The 13590-nt window shown below is 40.3% G+C and overlaps 3 protein-coding genes across 5 annotated transcripts; 1 reads left to right on the top strand and 2 right to left on the bottom strand.

Annotated features, from left to right (window-relative positions):
• The first annotated feature begins 400 nt into the window (after positions 1 to 400).
• On the top strand, positions 401 to 5968 carry mtrf1 (mitochondrial translational release factor 1). Of its 3 annotated transcripts, none has more exons than XM_066706624.1 (9): positions 401 to 1379; positions 1942 to 2030; positions 2701 to 2782; positions 3134 to 3241; positions 3333 to 3505; positions 4244 to 4361; positions 4803 to 4939; positions 5057 to 5133; positions 5710 to 5968. In XM_066706624.1, exons 1-9 carry the CDS (start codon positions 833 to 835, stop codon positions 5717 to 5719), a joined length of 1341 nt encoding a protein of 446 aa, XP_066562721.1. In that variant the 5' UTR covers positions 401 to 832; the 3' UTR covers positions 5720 to 5968. The 3 variants fall into 3 exon arrangements, with proteins under 3 accessions (XP_066562721.1, XP_066562720.1, XP_066562719.1); XM_066706622.1 differs by having other exon boundaries at positions 471 to 1379; positions 5057 to 5155; XM_066706623.1 differs by lacking the exon at positions 3134 to 3241 and having other exon boundaries at positions 402 to 1379; positions 5057 to 5155.
• Positions 5969 to 6118: 150 nt separating this feature from the next.
• On the bottom strand, positions 6119 to 9530 carry kbtbd7 (kelch repeat and BTB (POZ) domain containing 7). Its single transcript, XM_066706621.1, has 2 exons — positions 9427 to 9530; positions 6119 to 9073 (listed from the first exon to the last, which is right to left on the bottom strand). The coding sequence occupies exons 1-2, from the start codon at positions 9493 to 9495 to the stop codon at positions 7175 to 7177; spliced, it is 1968 nt and encodes a 655-aa protein (XP_066562718.1). The 5' UTR covers positions 9496 to 9530; the 3' UTR covers positions 6119 to 7174.
• A 672-nt stretch (positions 9531 to 10202) lies between these two features.
• LOC136751206 (p53-induced death domain-containing protein 1) lies at positions 10203 to 13484 on the bottom strand. Its single transcript, XM_066706627.1, has 4 exons — positions 13380 to 13484; positions 13005 to 13066; positions 12508 to 12671; positions 10203 to 11964 (listed from the first exon to the last, which is right to left on the bottom strand). The coding sequence occupies exons 2-4, from the start codon at positions 13023 to 13025 to the stop codon at positions 11730 to 11732; spliced, it is 420 nt and encodes a 139-aa protein (XP_066562724.1). The 5' UTR covers positions 13026 to 13066; positions 13380 to 13484; the 3' UTR covers positions 10203 to 11729.
• Positions 13485 to 13590: the final 106 nt, after the last annotated feature.

Raw genomic sequence — 13590 nt, 5'->3', positions numbered from 1 at the left:
ATGGATACAATTGAGTGCAGAACATTTGAGATATATTTGCTGTGGCAATAATAATATGAAAGAACAATTGCTCCATAACTTATTATAACATCATAACCTACTATTATGATTATTATTATTATTGATCGTATTTCTAATACATTCATGTTTTGTCGGCACAGCAGTAGCTTTGCACTAATTACGCATTATTGCTACGTTGTGTACACACGAAACTGTTATTCTGTAACAGTGGTTTATGATTATCTAAACTTCAGACACCTTTATAAAACTGGACACATTTTCAGCTTTTCGGGCAGCCTTTAAGCATATTTTATTTTGATACATTTGTCGTCCAACAGTCGTCATGTAGCTACTCGCACTTAAGCATGACCAAAGCTCACACATTTATCTTTGCGCTTAAGAGCCACATGGGAAGGAAAACTACATTTCCCAGAGTGCCGTTCGACCAGTGACGCTCTGTAAAGGTCGACACTTCCGCCTTTCCCATGTTTCCTCCATCTCTTAATAAGCAGGCCGGAGTAGTAAATCACTGGACACTTCGTACTGTCATTTTAAGCGTTTGGGTCGTAGTTTACTTTTACTTTTCATACTGAAAACACACGATGTATCCGGATGCAGTTATATTTAAACACAAACAGGAGACAGGCGTAACCGTCCAGGGAAAAACTAGCATTTTTGTTTGCTGAAGACGACCTTGTAATGTGTAGTGTGGGAGTTATTTAAAAGCATGAACACATCGATCTCAGCAGATAAATAATGACATAGGTAGACAAAATTGAGAAATCGGGAGCTCTTTAGGCCGATTTTTCAAACTGTGGGTCCCCTCTTATTCATGTTATTCACAGCTGTCAAAGTCTGCCACTATGCATTAGCAGGCGTTGGATGGGACGGTGGGGTCGCTATACATAGTTGTCTCAGGCTTCTCTGTTTATTTCTTGTTTGCATATCCAAAGAGGGGGGAAAGGCAATCGACATGAAGAACTGGGCACGTTTGTGTAGCACGTATTTCTGCAGATGCAGTTTGGGCCATGCTGTGCCGGGACGCAATGTAAGACTGCACGCATCCCGGACGCATGCTCTGCAGCAGCGGTGCCCCCCCCGCACCAGCGGCCCTGCACAGGCATTTGCAAGACACCAGCAACGGCAGTGCCACAGCAATCACCCAGAGCTGTTAAAGCAAGACACCGTGCAGACCTATTTGAATGGCCTGATGGAGGAGCAGCAGCTGATCGGCCGCAGGTTGCAGGACCCGGCGCTGAGCGACTGTGAGCGCAGAGGGCTGAGCCGGAGACAGCTCGACCTGTCCCCCTTGGCCAGTGCATTTCAAGAGCTGCAGTGTGCGGTACAAGACCTAGTGGAAATGGAAACGATTCTCCACAGTAAGTTATACAGCAGTGCTTTTATTGTATCAGCACCCAGGAAATGTCCTTCTCTTACCGTCACTATAACATAATTTACAATCGATGACCAGAATATGGTGCTGTTTGACAATCAACCCACAAGGTGGCAGACTAGTCTATTTATATTCTTCATTTATGAGTATTATGATTATTGCAAGAAACAGCAGAAATACGCCAGTAACACATAATAAGGTTTATACAACAAAGTATATCTATATCACCTTACAAAACAACAGAGAGCCAGAGGATACATGCATATGATCTTCTTAGTGATCACATAACAATTCACTCTTTCAACAACTTTCTTATTTTAATGTAACACATGTTTTATGAACTGCTTAATGTCACTCTGAGTACCAAAGGAGGTCCATCAAATGTAGGTACCCCCATATCCATGTTTCCATTACTACAGATTTCCTGTTACAATGACTCCACAATCAATTAAAGACACTGAAATGTAAAAAAGCCAGTTGTTCTTGTTTCTGAATTAGGAGTCCAGGGGAAGCAGTATTCATGTTCTCATCCTATGTCTGAATTCCAGGTTCAGAGAGAGAAGATGACCAATTGCTGGCGCTAGTGAAGGAGGAACAAAATCAGATTGCGAAATGTATTGAAACGCTTCAAGGGAAAGTAAATAAAAACATTTTTTTGTTTTCCAGGTTTACTCCGTCTTACCTCCACATGTCATATAATGCAATATGTTCCGAAGTCCAATGATGTTGTAACATCCTTAAGGCTTTTATGTATTCCTACTTCTGATAATAGTTAAAATAAAGAATAGCTTGATTTTCAACAGGGTCAAAATAAGAATAGGCATCAAAGTTCATTTCATTTTATTTTACCCAAACAAGGTTTTAAAAATGACTTTGGAACCAACGTCTTATTTGGTCCTTTATGTGTGAACTTAAACACTGATGTGAGTAGTAAACAACTCCATCTGAGTAGGAAAGATTACGCCCATGTGAAAACATTTTCAGAGACGTGACAGATAAGGTGTACAGGCTACTCACTCTGTTGATTCCACTTTTTTGGCAAGATGAAATTTGTATTATATTTATTTTCTCTGACTTCACTATCCAGTTAAGTTTTGTCTGAGGTGAATGCTTGTTAAATTATAGTTATACTGACACCTGTAGACTGATAAACATAGATAATTGAATCATTATTTTTGATAGTGTAAGTAATTCCATTAGTAATATACAATGTTAGCTGCTTTAAAAAGGCAAGTGCTTCCACTTCAGTTCATCTCAGTGTATTATTAAAGCTGTACTATATTAAAGCAGCCTCTCCCTCCCCGCAGCTGCTAGAGAAGTTGGTGCCGAGTGACAGACACGATGCCAGGGATGTTATCTTGGAGGTGGCAGCAGGAAGAACCACAGGAGGTACACACTTGAAAGATGTCAGCAGAGAGACACAATAAATGCCTGTTTAGCACTGCTGGCTTAGTGCTGTAGCTGCCTGTCAGCCCGCTGTGATTATATGTTGCAACTTGTCTGCTATACCCAAGTCCTTTACAGCAGTATTTATGTAGTTTGTATTTAGTGATTCAAATAAAATAAAGCTGACTGTATTTATTATTATTTTGAGGTTTTGTCATGTCCACAAATGTTAAACAGAGCAATGGTATTTGGGGTTAAGTTGCTGTGCTTTTTAAATATTGTGTTATCTGGTTGCATGATGAGATCAAATAATGATAAACAACTTAGGGACCATTTCTCCCTTTCATGTTTCAGGTGACATATGCCAACAGTTTACAAGAGAAATCTTTGAAATGTATCAGAATTTTGCAAGCTACAAAAATTGGGAGTTTGACGTTCTCAATTACACTCCAGCCGAGTATGGTATGGTATAATTTGTTGTGTAGTTCAGTATTTCTCGGACTGAGAATATATGACTTACGCCATTGTGCTCGTTTTGTGTTCACTAATACAGGTGGATTGCATCATGCAGCTGCGAGGATTTCAGGGCAGAGGGTTTATAGGAATTTGAAGTATGAAGGTGGCACACACAGAGTTCAGAGGATCCCCGAGACTGGCCTGTCTTCCAGAATGCAGAGAATTCACACAGGAACCATGACAGTTATTGTGCTGCCCCAGCCCAATGAGGTGAAGTAAACCCCCAACTTTACTGAGGTTTTTATGAATGGTGGGACTGAATGTAGAAGACAAGTTACTGTTATATTTTGTAAGTTGCCCTTACAACTTAGAAATAAATAATAATAATAATAATATAAAAATGAAGAGCTTCCAGAAAACAATGCCTTTATGGTATGTGACTTTTATTGATCAAAATACAAATGACATTAAATTACAATTTATATTTAAACATGGAGTGTTTGAAAGCAGAAGTGCTCCGTGCTGTAGTATGCAGAGCTGTGTGCACCCCATCTTGTTTGCAGCTCTTATTTTATGCACCAGCTATGTTGTTTCCATGGTTACTTCAGCTCACATGGGTGTGTCTCTGGTAGGATTTGTAACAGAACAACAAAGTTACAATTAAAAATCAAATACATCCATTTTATTGAAGCACTGTACTTCACTAAGGCTGGATGGAAGCAGCTTAGTTTAAATGAATCTAAAACTGGAATTATACAAATAAAAAAGGATTAAGATTAACTGAATATACTAAACTGTGTTGTTTACCACAATACACATACAAAATAAATGCTTAAAAAAGCTTTTCTTTAATCAAATCAAGATATTCTTAAAGCCCTAACATGTCTTTACTTCATTAGTAGCATTTTGCAATTTAAATGTCTTTAAATTAGAGCGTTTTATTCTTAATGTACATTTTATATATATATATATGGACTGTGATCAATCTTGTTGTTTTTCACCCCATAGGTCGATCTAAATATAGACTCCAAGGATTTGCGAATAGATACATTTAGATCCAAGGGAGCAGGTGGTCAGAGTGTCAATACAACAGACAGTGCCGTTCGGATTGTCCACATTCCCACTGGCAAGTACTTACATTGTGTATCTTTGTGGTTCTGAAATTGTGAAGAAGAGACTGTTATGTTACAGCATTTGAAATAATATGGACAGTACACAACAAACACAGTTTCTGTTTATTTTAGCATTGCAGCAGTACTAAATTACTGTTATAGCCAATAAAGTATAACTTTCAAAAGATTGCTTTATAAAATGTAATCTCCACCCCCCCCCCAATCTACATCTGCAGTTTGGTTCAATTTGATTATGAAGTGATTTTGTAAAGACATTTGAAAATAGATGTAACACTTATGTCAACTTACATTCTTCTGCAGCAAAAATATGCAAATACAAACAACCAAAAGTTGCAAATGACTGAGTTGTCTGCTTTGCCTTATATCTATCTATAAATAAATATAGTAAATGCAAAACTGTATGTTATAATGTAGCTGTACTTCTTTAAAATCAGGGATAACAGTCGAGTGCCAGCAGGAGCGTTCCCAGCTACAGAACAGGGACACCGCGATGAGGATGCTGAGAGCTAAAATGTATCGGCAAATAACAGACAGAGAAACCGAGCAAAGGCACAGCGCCCGCAAACTCCAGGTGCTCCAGCCCTGCCGCCTGCCTTACTAAGTAACTTTATAACTGAAGTGTCTTCCTCTGTCAGCGCACTGCCTACGAGTCTCTGGCATTTATGTTCTTTCATTGTGTCATGTACAGGTGGGAACCCGGTCCCAGTCAGAGAGAATCCGCACCTATAACTTCACTCAGGATAGAGTCAATGATCACAGGATCGGGTATGTTGCTCGAGATATCAAGGTAAGGTCGTGTTTTTGTTGATGTGTGCTGCCAACTACTGACTGCATCAATGGCAACCACTGTTTTTTTGCTCCTTTTCTTAATATTGATTATTAATAAACAGCATCCGTTCCTTGTTTATTCCATATTAGATTTAACATGCATAGACAATTGTTAGGCCATGGCTAAGAGTTTTGTGCAGTCAGTGGCTGGTTTTCCACCTGATGACACTATGGCAGCAGATGTTGAAGCCAGGAGTGTGGATTGCAGCTGGTTAGCCCGAGGTAAAACAATAAAATGTGCTGATAAATGACGCTGATCAGAACCAATCATATGTACTTTCCCCTTAGGAACATGTAGACTGCTAACTCGGCATACCTAGGAAAGTGTTATGCTCCCAGACACTTGACACTTAATACTGACGATCCCAGAATTCAGTCCTCACCAGATCTGTAAGAAGCCTGTGTGATACATTGGTGATAGATCAGTGCATTTAATATCGGATACAACCATGGCTATATCTTTAGGTTCCAGGTTCTGTTTCTTTCTTTAAGGTTCTGCTTTGTTATTCGTAGGAGTTCCTGAGAGGAGGAGAGCCCCTGGATGAGCTGATCAGGGAGCTCCTGAAGTGTGCGCAGAAGGAAGCTCTACTCGAACTGATAGAAAACAGCAGCCAGAGAAAATCTGGGCACTTCTGAAGGCGTAGTTTTTGAAACTGTCAACAGTCTTTCCCATTTTCAAAATGAATACCAGCTGTTATACAACCAGGATTAGGATCTAACTATGTATCAAGATACTTTAGAAATACTTCTAAATAAATAACTTATTTTTTTACACCTTTGAGTTTTTCTCAGCAAACATGCTATTGTCCTGTATTGGCCGAATGAATTATGTTACATATTTCCCTTCCAAAAGTACCTGCATGAGCATTGATTTACCACATATTAGGCTGAACAAAAATAAAAGACTTAGGAAGAAAACCTGTCATTTCAGGAATAATTTATTTAATAATAGCTGTTCTCCACCATTCAGATTTCATCCACCAGGCCTCATTATAACACAGGCCTTGTGCCATCTTTACAGTATTTTTGTAAAAAGGTAAACACTTCAGTGTCAAAACAAATAAATTATCATTTTGTAAAAAAAAAAAGAATTTCCTTAAGTACCTTATAATCAATGTGACATGTTTTATACATGAAAGGTATATGTATGCATTACATTTCACCATTTGATTAGACATCGCTGGCACTCTCCCTATACTCATTTGGTAGTGTTCAAATATGCACCGTGGTAAATCCCTGTTAGAAGTGAAAAGGGTATTGATCTGCTTGGGTTTTATTTGTAAAGTTCATGTCCCCATTGATTTCACAGAGTTTCACTTCATATTCATACATCAAACTAAGCCGTTTAAACAATATTGTATGATTCATGGTTGTTTTAGCTGAAGATGAATTCCTACAAGACAGAAAGACCTCATTTCATTTGCCAAGCTGGAACATTTTTGGTGAATCAGGACAATATCCAGAAGTACTTTTATCCACAGGCTGTTGTACACCACTGCAGCGATAAGTAAAAATATGCAGATAGCAAATTATCTGATTAAAATAAGGACAAATTCCTATTGAACTTCAACATCCAATACTTTGCTTGCATTGCAATACTAATGAAATATACCTGAAGCATATGTACTATAGTCTTTAACCTGCAGAAAATGTAGACTGTAGATTAACATTAACTGTTTATAGGTACGTCTAAATGCTTTTGCAAATGAACCAAATACACATACATAACCCTTTTGGAGTATAAAGGTAGAGCTGCATGCTGTCACATTAAGGTTGGGGTGCTCATCAAGTAAGTAACTATAAATCACTTCACCTTTAGGCTTCCTGGCAGTAAAACTAACATTACTCACACTTTAAAAACTTTTAAATATAAAATTTCTTAAATAATTTGACAAAAATTACTCATTTCAAAAACCTCTCCTGTCAGATGAATTTGCTACCTCAAGGGTGCCCAATCATTATGACCACAGAGCAGGTGCTACCAGTTTTCATCAGAAAACGAACTGGAGCTGCCCGACTCGGAGTCTGCGTCAGTCAACCCGTCAAAGTCCCAATCGGCGCTGGAGCCGCTGCAGTCGTCATCCTCTTCGGTGAAGAAGTTCTGCCCTGACTCCAGACAGGCTGGGTATATGCGAGCAGAAAGACAAATAAAGCCATAGGACAAGGCATAGTTCAGTGACCCCAGCATTGTTCCCATGTTTTTCCACAAATCCCTAGCGGGGTCGTACTCGTGGATGGTGACCCGGTTTTTATTCCGGTGAGGGATGGTGGTAGTAATGAGCATCAGTTTATTCCCATGCTGGACCACCTGGTAATTGTGCGTATTGCCATCCACAGGAATGTCCCCAATCCTCCTCCACTCACCCCGGGCAGGGCTGTAAACCTTCATGACCGGGATGTCGCATATGCAAAATATCTGGTCTTGGTAAACACAGGCTTTGTGAAATTCACTCCTCTTCAGAGAAGCACAGTTAAGCCACTGGTCCTTGTCAGGGTCATAGCAAAGCATCCTTCTGTTGTTCACCACATAGAGGTGGTCGTTCACCGTCACAATTTTTATTTTCCCCAGGGAATGAGGCAGAGGAGCCACGAACACCCACTGGTTCCTCTGAATGCTGTAACACTCCACATCTTTCAGTCGGGCATCTGTCAAAGGGTCGCGTCCACCCAAGATGAAGAGGTGCCCGCTGAGGTAGCCGATGTCCATGTGCACCCTGCCCAACAGTCTTTCTGCCAGCTCCTGCCAGCTGTTAAGCATGGCATTGTACACCCAGAAATGCTTTGAATGCTGCGAGGCTAAATAAAGGTCATTTTCAGGTGAGACACAAACAGAAAAGGTGTCCATTGACTTGTTGAGAGCAAGGTTGGTCAAAGGTGACACCATGGAAAAAATATCTCCAGTGTAGGGGTCATAGCACAAAAACGGTTCCTTGGGGTGGCCAAAGAATAGGATCATTTCCTTAGCATTCATGCCTATTCTCTCCGTTGGGTTTTCCACACCTGCAGAGACCACAGTGCCTTCCTCTCCTGTCACAGACTCAATAAATCCCATGCAGTGATTCTTAATGAAGGGCTGTGCCTTCAGCCCCTCAATGTACACCTTGTCCTTTTCTGTAAAAAGATGCCACCGCACACACTGCAGCACCTCCAGCGCGCTCCCCGCCTTCTCACTCTCGTTGGCCTCCATCCACTGCATGGCTACCGAACACACCTTCCTCTCACTGTCCACATCCAGACTATCCAGCGACAGGATGTCTTTGATCTGAGTCGGAGTCAATTCACACAGCTCTTTGCCCTTCTTGCAGAAGTGCTGGAAATTCCTGGCCACGAAAATCTGAGCCCTGGCTTTCAAATCGTGATTGTCAAAGGTGTCTGCGAACTTCAGGATCCCAGCACAGTTGGAGAGGTCGAGCCTCCGGGTCATGAAGTTGGAGCAGGACTGTCTCACATACTCCAGCTGCAGCATGTTGGCGGCCGCATACAGTCTCTGCACATTGGCCTCTGTGATGGTCACCTTGCCCGTGTAACAGTAGTCAATGATCAGAGACATGGACTCGGCATCCACGTCGTGGATGGTCACTTTCTTCTGCTTGCTTTCGTACAGACCCCCTGTGAACATGCTTTTGAAGTATGGACTAGCCGCCGCCAGGATGTTGCGGTTGCAAGGGAACAGCTTCCCCGACCCATGATTCACCCCGACGCCGCTGCTCCTCTCCGCCGCCCGGGGCTGCTCAAGGTCCGGCGACTCCACTTCAATGGTCACGTCCACTAACAGTTTGGCATCGTAGAAACACTTGAGCTCCTTCAGCAAACTTCCAGCGTGGGAAATATCCTCCAGCTCCTCTGGGCCACTGAAATAGCTTGCAACTGAGGCCATCTTAAACGAAATACAAAATAACAAATACTGGATGCGATCACAATGTATCTAGCTCAATGCGATCTATATCCGCGGCCGACATACATAGAAAGTATGATTGCTCTCTATGTACGAGATCGTTTTGCATATGCTTTCCGTCTCTTTTTATATAGCTTCAGGACTGCGGTTACTTCTAATGCAAGATGTTACTGTAGATTTTTGACCAGCATCCCCATACAGTATATATTCCTTTTCAGATCGTTTAACCTGATATTTGCATCGTTCGGACATCCTTTGGAAACGGTACCCATGCCAATTTGATCTTGATCGAGTTGTTGTTTTTTTTCTTTTTATGGGCAGTTTTCAAGGCTTACCGTATTTGTTTCAGTTACATAACAAACATTCCCGTTTTCTTCCCGACTCGTTATCCATGCAGCTCCCATACAATCCCATCTAGCGCAGATAGGGTGCGGCGGCAGCCAACCTTGCTGCTTAGATGGCAGCGATTGGCTGAGAGCCGGAGAAAGACCCCCGTTAGGTTAGGCTGACAGATTCAAAGTCTCCTGCCTGCTTTGTTGCTTTGATGGAGACTGATCGAGGAGAAAGTATTGTTGGTAGTCTGTCATTTTCAAAGACGCGACCATATAAACTTTGGGTTGCTCAAAATATCAATGTTAGCAAGGTAGCCTATTTCCACAAGAAGGTTTCTCTGTAGTCCCATTCATGTTGATTCATTATTATCAGTTTGATGTGTGTGTGTGTGCTGATCATTTTCAAAATCCATCTTGTTTCTTACCAAAACCAAAATCTATCATTGAATTGTGTGTGCATTTAGCCCAGGCCTCCCATAACCAAAGCCCACACCTCATAGCAGTCAGAAACATAATCCTGTAATATACAGCTGTACAGCGCTGCTTGACCTAAATATGGGAATTAATGGCAGACAGAGGAGAGAAGCACATTCCCAAACCCTTAGGCACAATTCAAGGAGCTGTGCTATGCTTGTCACAGAGAAATGCTTGATTCTCCTTCTCATTGTGTATTAAAAAAAAAAATCCAATGATATACACACATATATCAAGCTTTTAAAACGGTGATATATATATTTTGAAAAGATCAATCAAAAATCAAGACAAAAGAAACATATCCATCTTGCTGCAGTGGTTATATTTAATCATTGTATAATACTAAAGTACTACATTGTTATGCTGGGGCAGCTTTCTCAGAGCCATCTAACTTGTCTTGGATGTACCAGGAGCATGTACTGATCTCAGGTCCAGAAATGTACTTAATTTAAAGCAAGTACCCATTATACTGTCCATATGGGAATCTTTTTAGTTGCTGTCTCACTCTGCTGCACAATAAAGATACAAGGGTGCGAAAAAGATTGTGAACCCCAATGATAATTACAAAAATAAGTTTTACCATGATAGCCTTCAAAACCAGTCTTTTCTTAAATATCCATTAGGGGTTGTATTAACCAATTCCATGTCTTTAGGAAAACAATTATAACCTTGATGTTACCATCACCATTATATAATGGCCAAAGACTCTTTTCAATCTGTTTTCTAGTGCCGCCGCTGTGCCATGGACATGCTATGCACAATGTATCCGGTCATCTTCTGCATATCGCTATCAGTAGCCGAGCAGAACTTCTCTTCTATACTGCCAGCAATACTGCCCTTCCGAGGGGTTGACAAGGCCTCCCATCCTCCACCCTGGAGTGCTGATAACACCACCCCACCCCAGAGGGCTGACGATGTACTATTCCTCCAAGAGGCAAGGGGCCCCCACTAGAGGGAAGACCACAGCTACCAGCACCACGGAAGAACTTTCTGGTCTTGCTGCCTGTCTGAGGAAATTATACTCTGGAGGGGAGGCAACTATAACCTGTGGACCCCCAGATATTTATTTACTCCTTCCCTAATTAGAAATAAATAAGAAATGTATTTATATTATTGTGAATTTACCCTATAAGTTCAAAATAAAATGCTTTCTTCCTGTTGACCTGAATAAAATATGTATTTTATTCCTGCGGTCTGCGAGTCCCTGTTGTCCAACAGAATGACAGCCAAGTTATCCTTTGTAACTCCTGCTTCTAGACAATCTCTCGAAAGGAATTAAAACGTGTCGGTATATACAGATCTCTGCACTTGTAACAGTAATCATTTGATTCTCAAACAGGTTTTTGGAATAATAGTAATTTTCTAGAAAACATTTTATTGAGTGACCTGGCTTCCCTGAAAGTATTTACCAGGTGTACACAAAATAATTATCTGGAAAGATACCAGTGTTCTCATATTTCCCCCGAATTCCCAGAGAGGGTGTTTATTATAAGCAGGAGTATTTGGAGATGAAACAGTGTTCCAATATTACTGTTAAAACATTTGTCAGGTTTTGTAAGTGAAATTGTATTGGGATGTTCAAGGACCATTTCTTGAGAATACTTTTTTTTGGGTACATCAAACTCAATTCACAAAATGTGGATTACCAAGAGATTCAATTACATTTCAGATATTAAAAATATATATAGCACTATAAATGTATAGAACACCAAAATATTTTTTTCTTGGCTAAAAGAGAATCATGGGCTGCATGTATATTATGACTCCTTCAGTCAAATACTATTAAACTGGCTGACACCACTGCCAACTAACTGTCAACACCTGCATAGTATTTAAGTGTATTTGCGACTGAGTTCATTGATTTTCTTCAGGCCCTCCCTGTTGTTGATGGTTTTGTGCACAGTGATGAGGAAGGGGAAGGCCGAGGGCAGCTCCACACGGTTGCTGAGTTTCTGGTGGCCCCAGTGCAGGCAGCGGAGTTGCTCAGCCAGGTCCTTGCGGCCTGAATGCTCCAGAGCGTCCTGCAGGAGCTTGGTCTTGTTCAGCTTGTTCCACGACCTGTCATACCTGCCCAAAAACATTTCCACATACTGTGAGTTGACTGCAATCCATGTGGTCAGACACATACATATATTATAAACTATTATACATGGAAATCAAAGACACAAGTGTTGTATTTAATGAATGCTACTAAAACACAAGACCATATACTGAAATGCAACCCCCAAATAAGTGACATTAAAATTCAGCATTTAGCAATAAATATTGAAGGCTCTCCAGGGATGGGTGTGGCCCAATATCTGTTGAAAACACACATTCTGCTGTTATCTGAAAGTAGCACATGTGACCATTTTACAGCATGTAAACCCATAGGTGTTCCATCTTATAAAACATATATTGATTTCTACAATAAACTGGGAATGCAGCAAGAGACACTTTCTTAAATAAACTCAATGATTCAATAGAAAAATTGTACGCATTATATTCCATTACAGAACTACTGCCAGAGTAACTTTCCTTCATAAACAGTTTTAGGATCTTTTTTTTTTTAGAACTGAAGGTCTATCCCATATGATTATGAAATGAAATGCAAATAAATGAGAAACAGACCAGCACTCCAGCATCCTCCGAGCCTGGGCCTTCTTCTCCACTGCAGCAGCGTGGAACTGCCTCACTTCGGTCCTGGTGAAGCCCAGCTCATAAGCTATGATCGTCCATTCAAAACCCAGTTGCTTGGAAAGATCTTGGACAGACTTCAGATTAATTACAGCATCCTACAGTAAAAGAATATGTGCCATTGTTAATTAGCTGTACTAACAGTTCCCTTGAGAAATTACAATTTACAAGACTGTCAATTTTACAAAACTGAGTTCTTTTTACTTCAGTCTGACATTATTTCTGTTTACGGCAGATAAATGAACTCAGGCTCCCGCAATCCATCCTAAACAACATGTCAAAGGTCTACCAAAATATATGAGGAAACCATGACAAACCATTCATTTTTGTAAATAATGCTCTCACTGTTTTTGAACAGGAGGGGTATCCTGAATTACAGTACATAATCACCGTTATTATCTTTCAAACCTTCACCAGAGTTGATTTCTTACCTCTTGAGCTTTATTTGGCATTTTTGCAAATCCCCAGAGGAAAAATACCCCTGCTTTATTTGCTGTCAAAACCAAAAAGCAAAATTTACATTTACAAATTTTATTGTTTTGGCATGGAGAACAATGTGGTTAGAAAATCTACACTGCTATGACAAATGTACATTTGCTACAAACCCTACACATTCAAAAACCATTAACTTCCAATACAGCAATTTGGATTAACCAACAACATAATTATCCATTAAAGTCACAAATACTTTAGTAATATATCTAATACTTTCTGATCTTATTGAATACTGCTGTTCTTTACTTTTCTTGTTAAAGTCTAAAATAGCCCCCCAAAAAGGATACACAGAAATATACATGAATACTCACCGATTAAGGCCACCTAAGAAAGCAAAGCAGCACTGGATGCATAAAAGCCTATATGAACGTCATGCAAACCTACTGTTACCATGGTGTAACTAAAACAAAGTTCTGGTCTGTTAAAAATTAAGAAAATGAAAGAGAGGTCTGGACCTTTGTATCTAGCCTGTTCTACATGACTGCCTTGAGTGGAATATTTGGAATGCAAACATAGTTCAAC

This window comes from Amia ocellicauda, chromosome 6 (assembly GCF_036373705.1).
Source record: "Amia ocellicauda isolate fAmiCal2 chromosome 6, fAmiCal2.hap1, whole genome shotgun sequence".
NCBI lineage: Eukaryota > Metazoa > Chordata > Actinopteri > Amiiformes > Amiidae > Amia > Amia ocellicauda.
This window is presented reverse-complemented; position numbering and strand designations above follow the sequence as displayed.

Coding starts and splice junctions, on each gene's coding strand:
- mtrf1 (XM_066706622.1), top strand. CDS start 833: ATGTTATTCACAGCTGTCAAAGTCTGCCACTATGCATTAGCAGGCGTT. Junction 2,031..2,700: donor TTGAAACGCTTCAAGGGAAA/GTAAATAAAAAC, acceptor CCCTCCCCGCAG/CTGCTAGAGAAGTTGGTGCC. Junction 4,940..5,056: donor ACAGCGCCCGCAAACTCCAG/GTGCTCCAGCCC, acceptor TGTCATGTACAG/GTGGGAACCCGGTCCCAGTC.
- LOC136751206 (XM_066706627.1), bottom strand. CDS start 13,025: ATGCCAAATAAAGCTCAAGAG. Junction 12,672..13,004: donor TGCCAAATAAAGCTCAAGAG/GTAAGAAATCAA, acceptor CTTTTACTGTAG/GATGCTGTAATTAATCTGAA. Junction 11,965..12,507: donor CGGAGGATGCTGGAGTGCTG/GTCTGTTTCTCA, acceptor GTTTTTGGGCAG/GTATGACAGGTCGTGGAACA.
- kbtbd7 (XM_066706621.1), bottom strand. CDS start 9,495: ATGGGAGCTGCATGGATAACGAGTCGGGAAGAAAACGGGAATGTTTGT. Junction 9,074..9,426: donor ATGTAACTGAAACAAATACG/GTAAGCCTTGAA, acceptor ATTTCGTTTAAG/ATGGCCTCAGTTGCAAGCTA.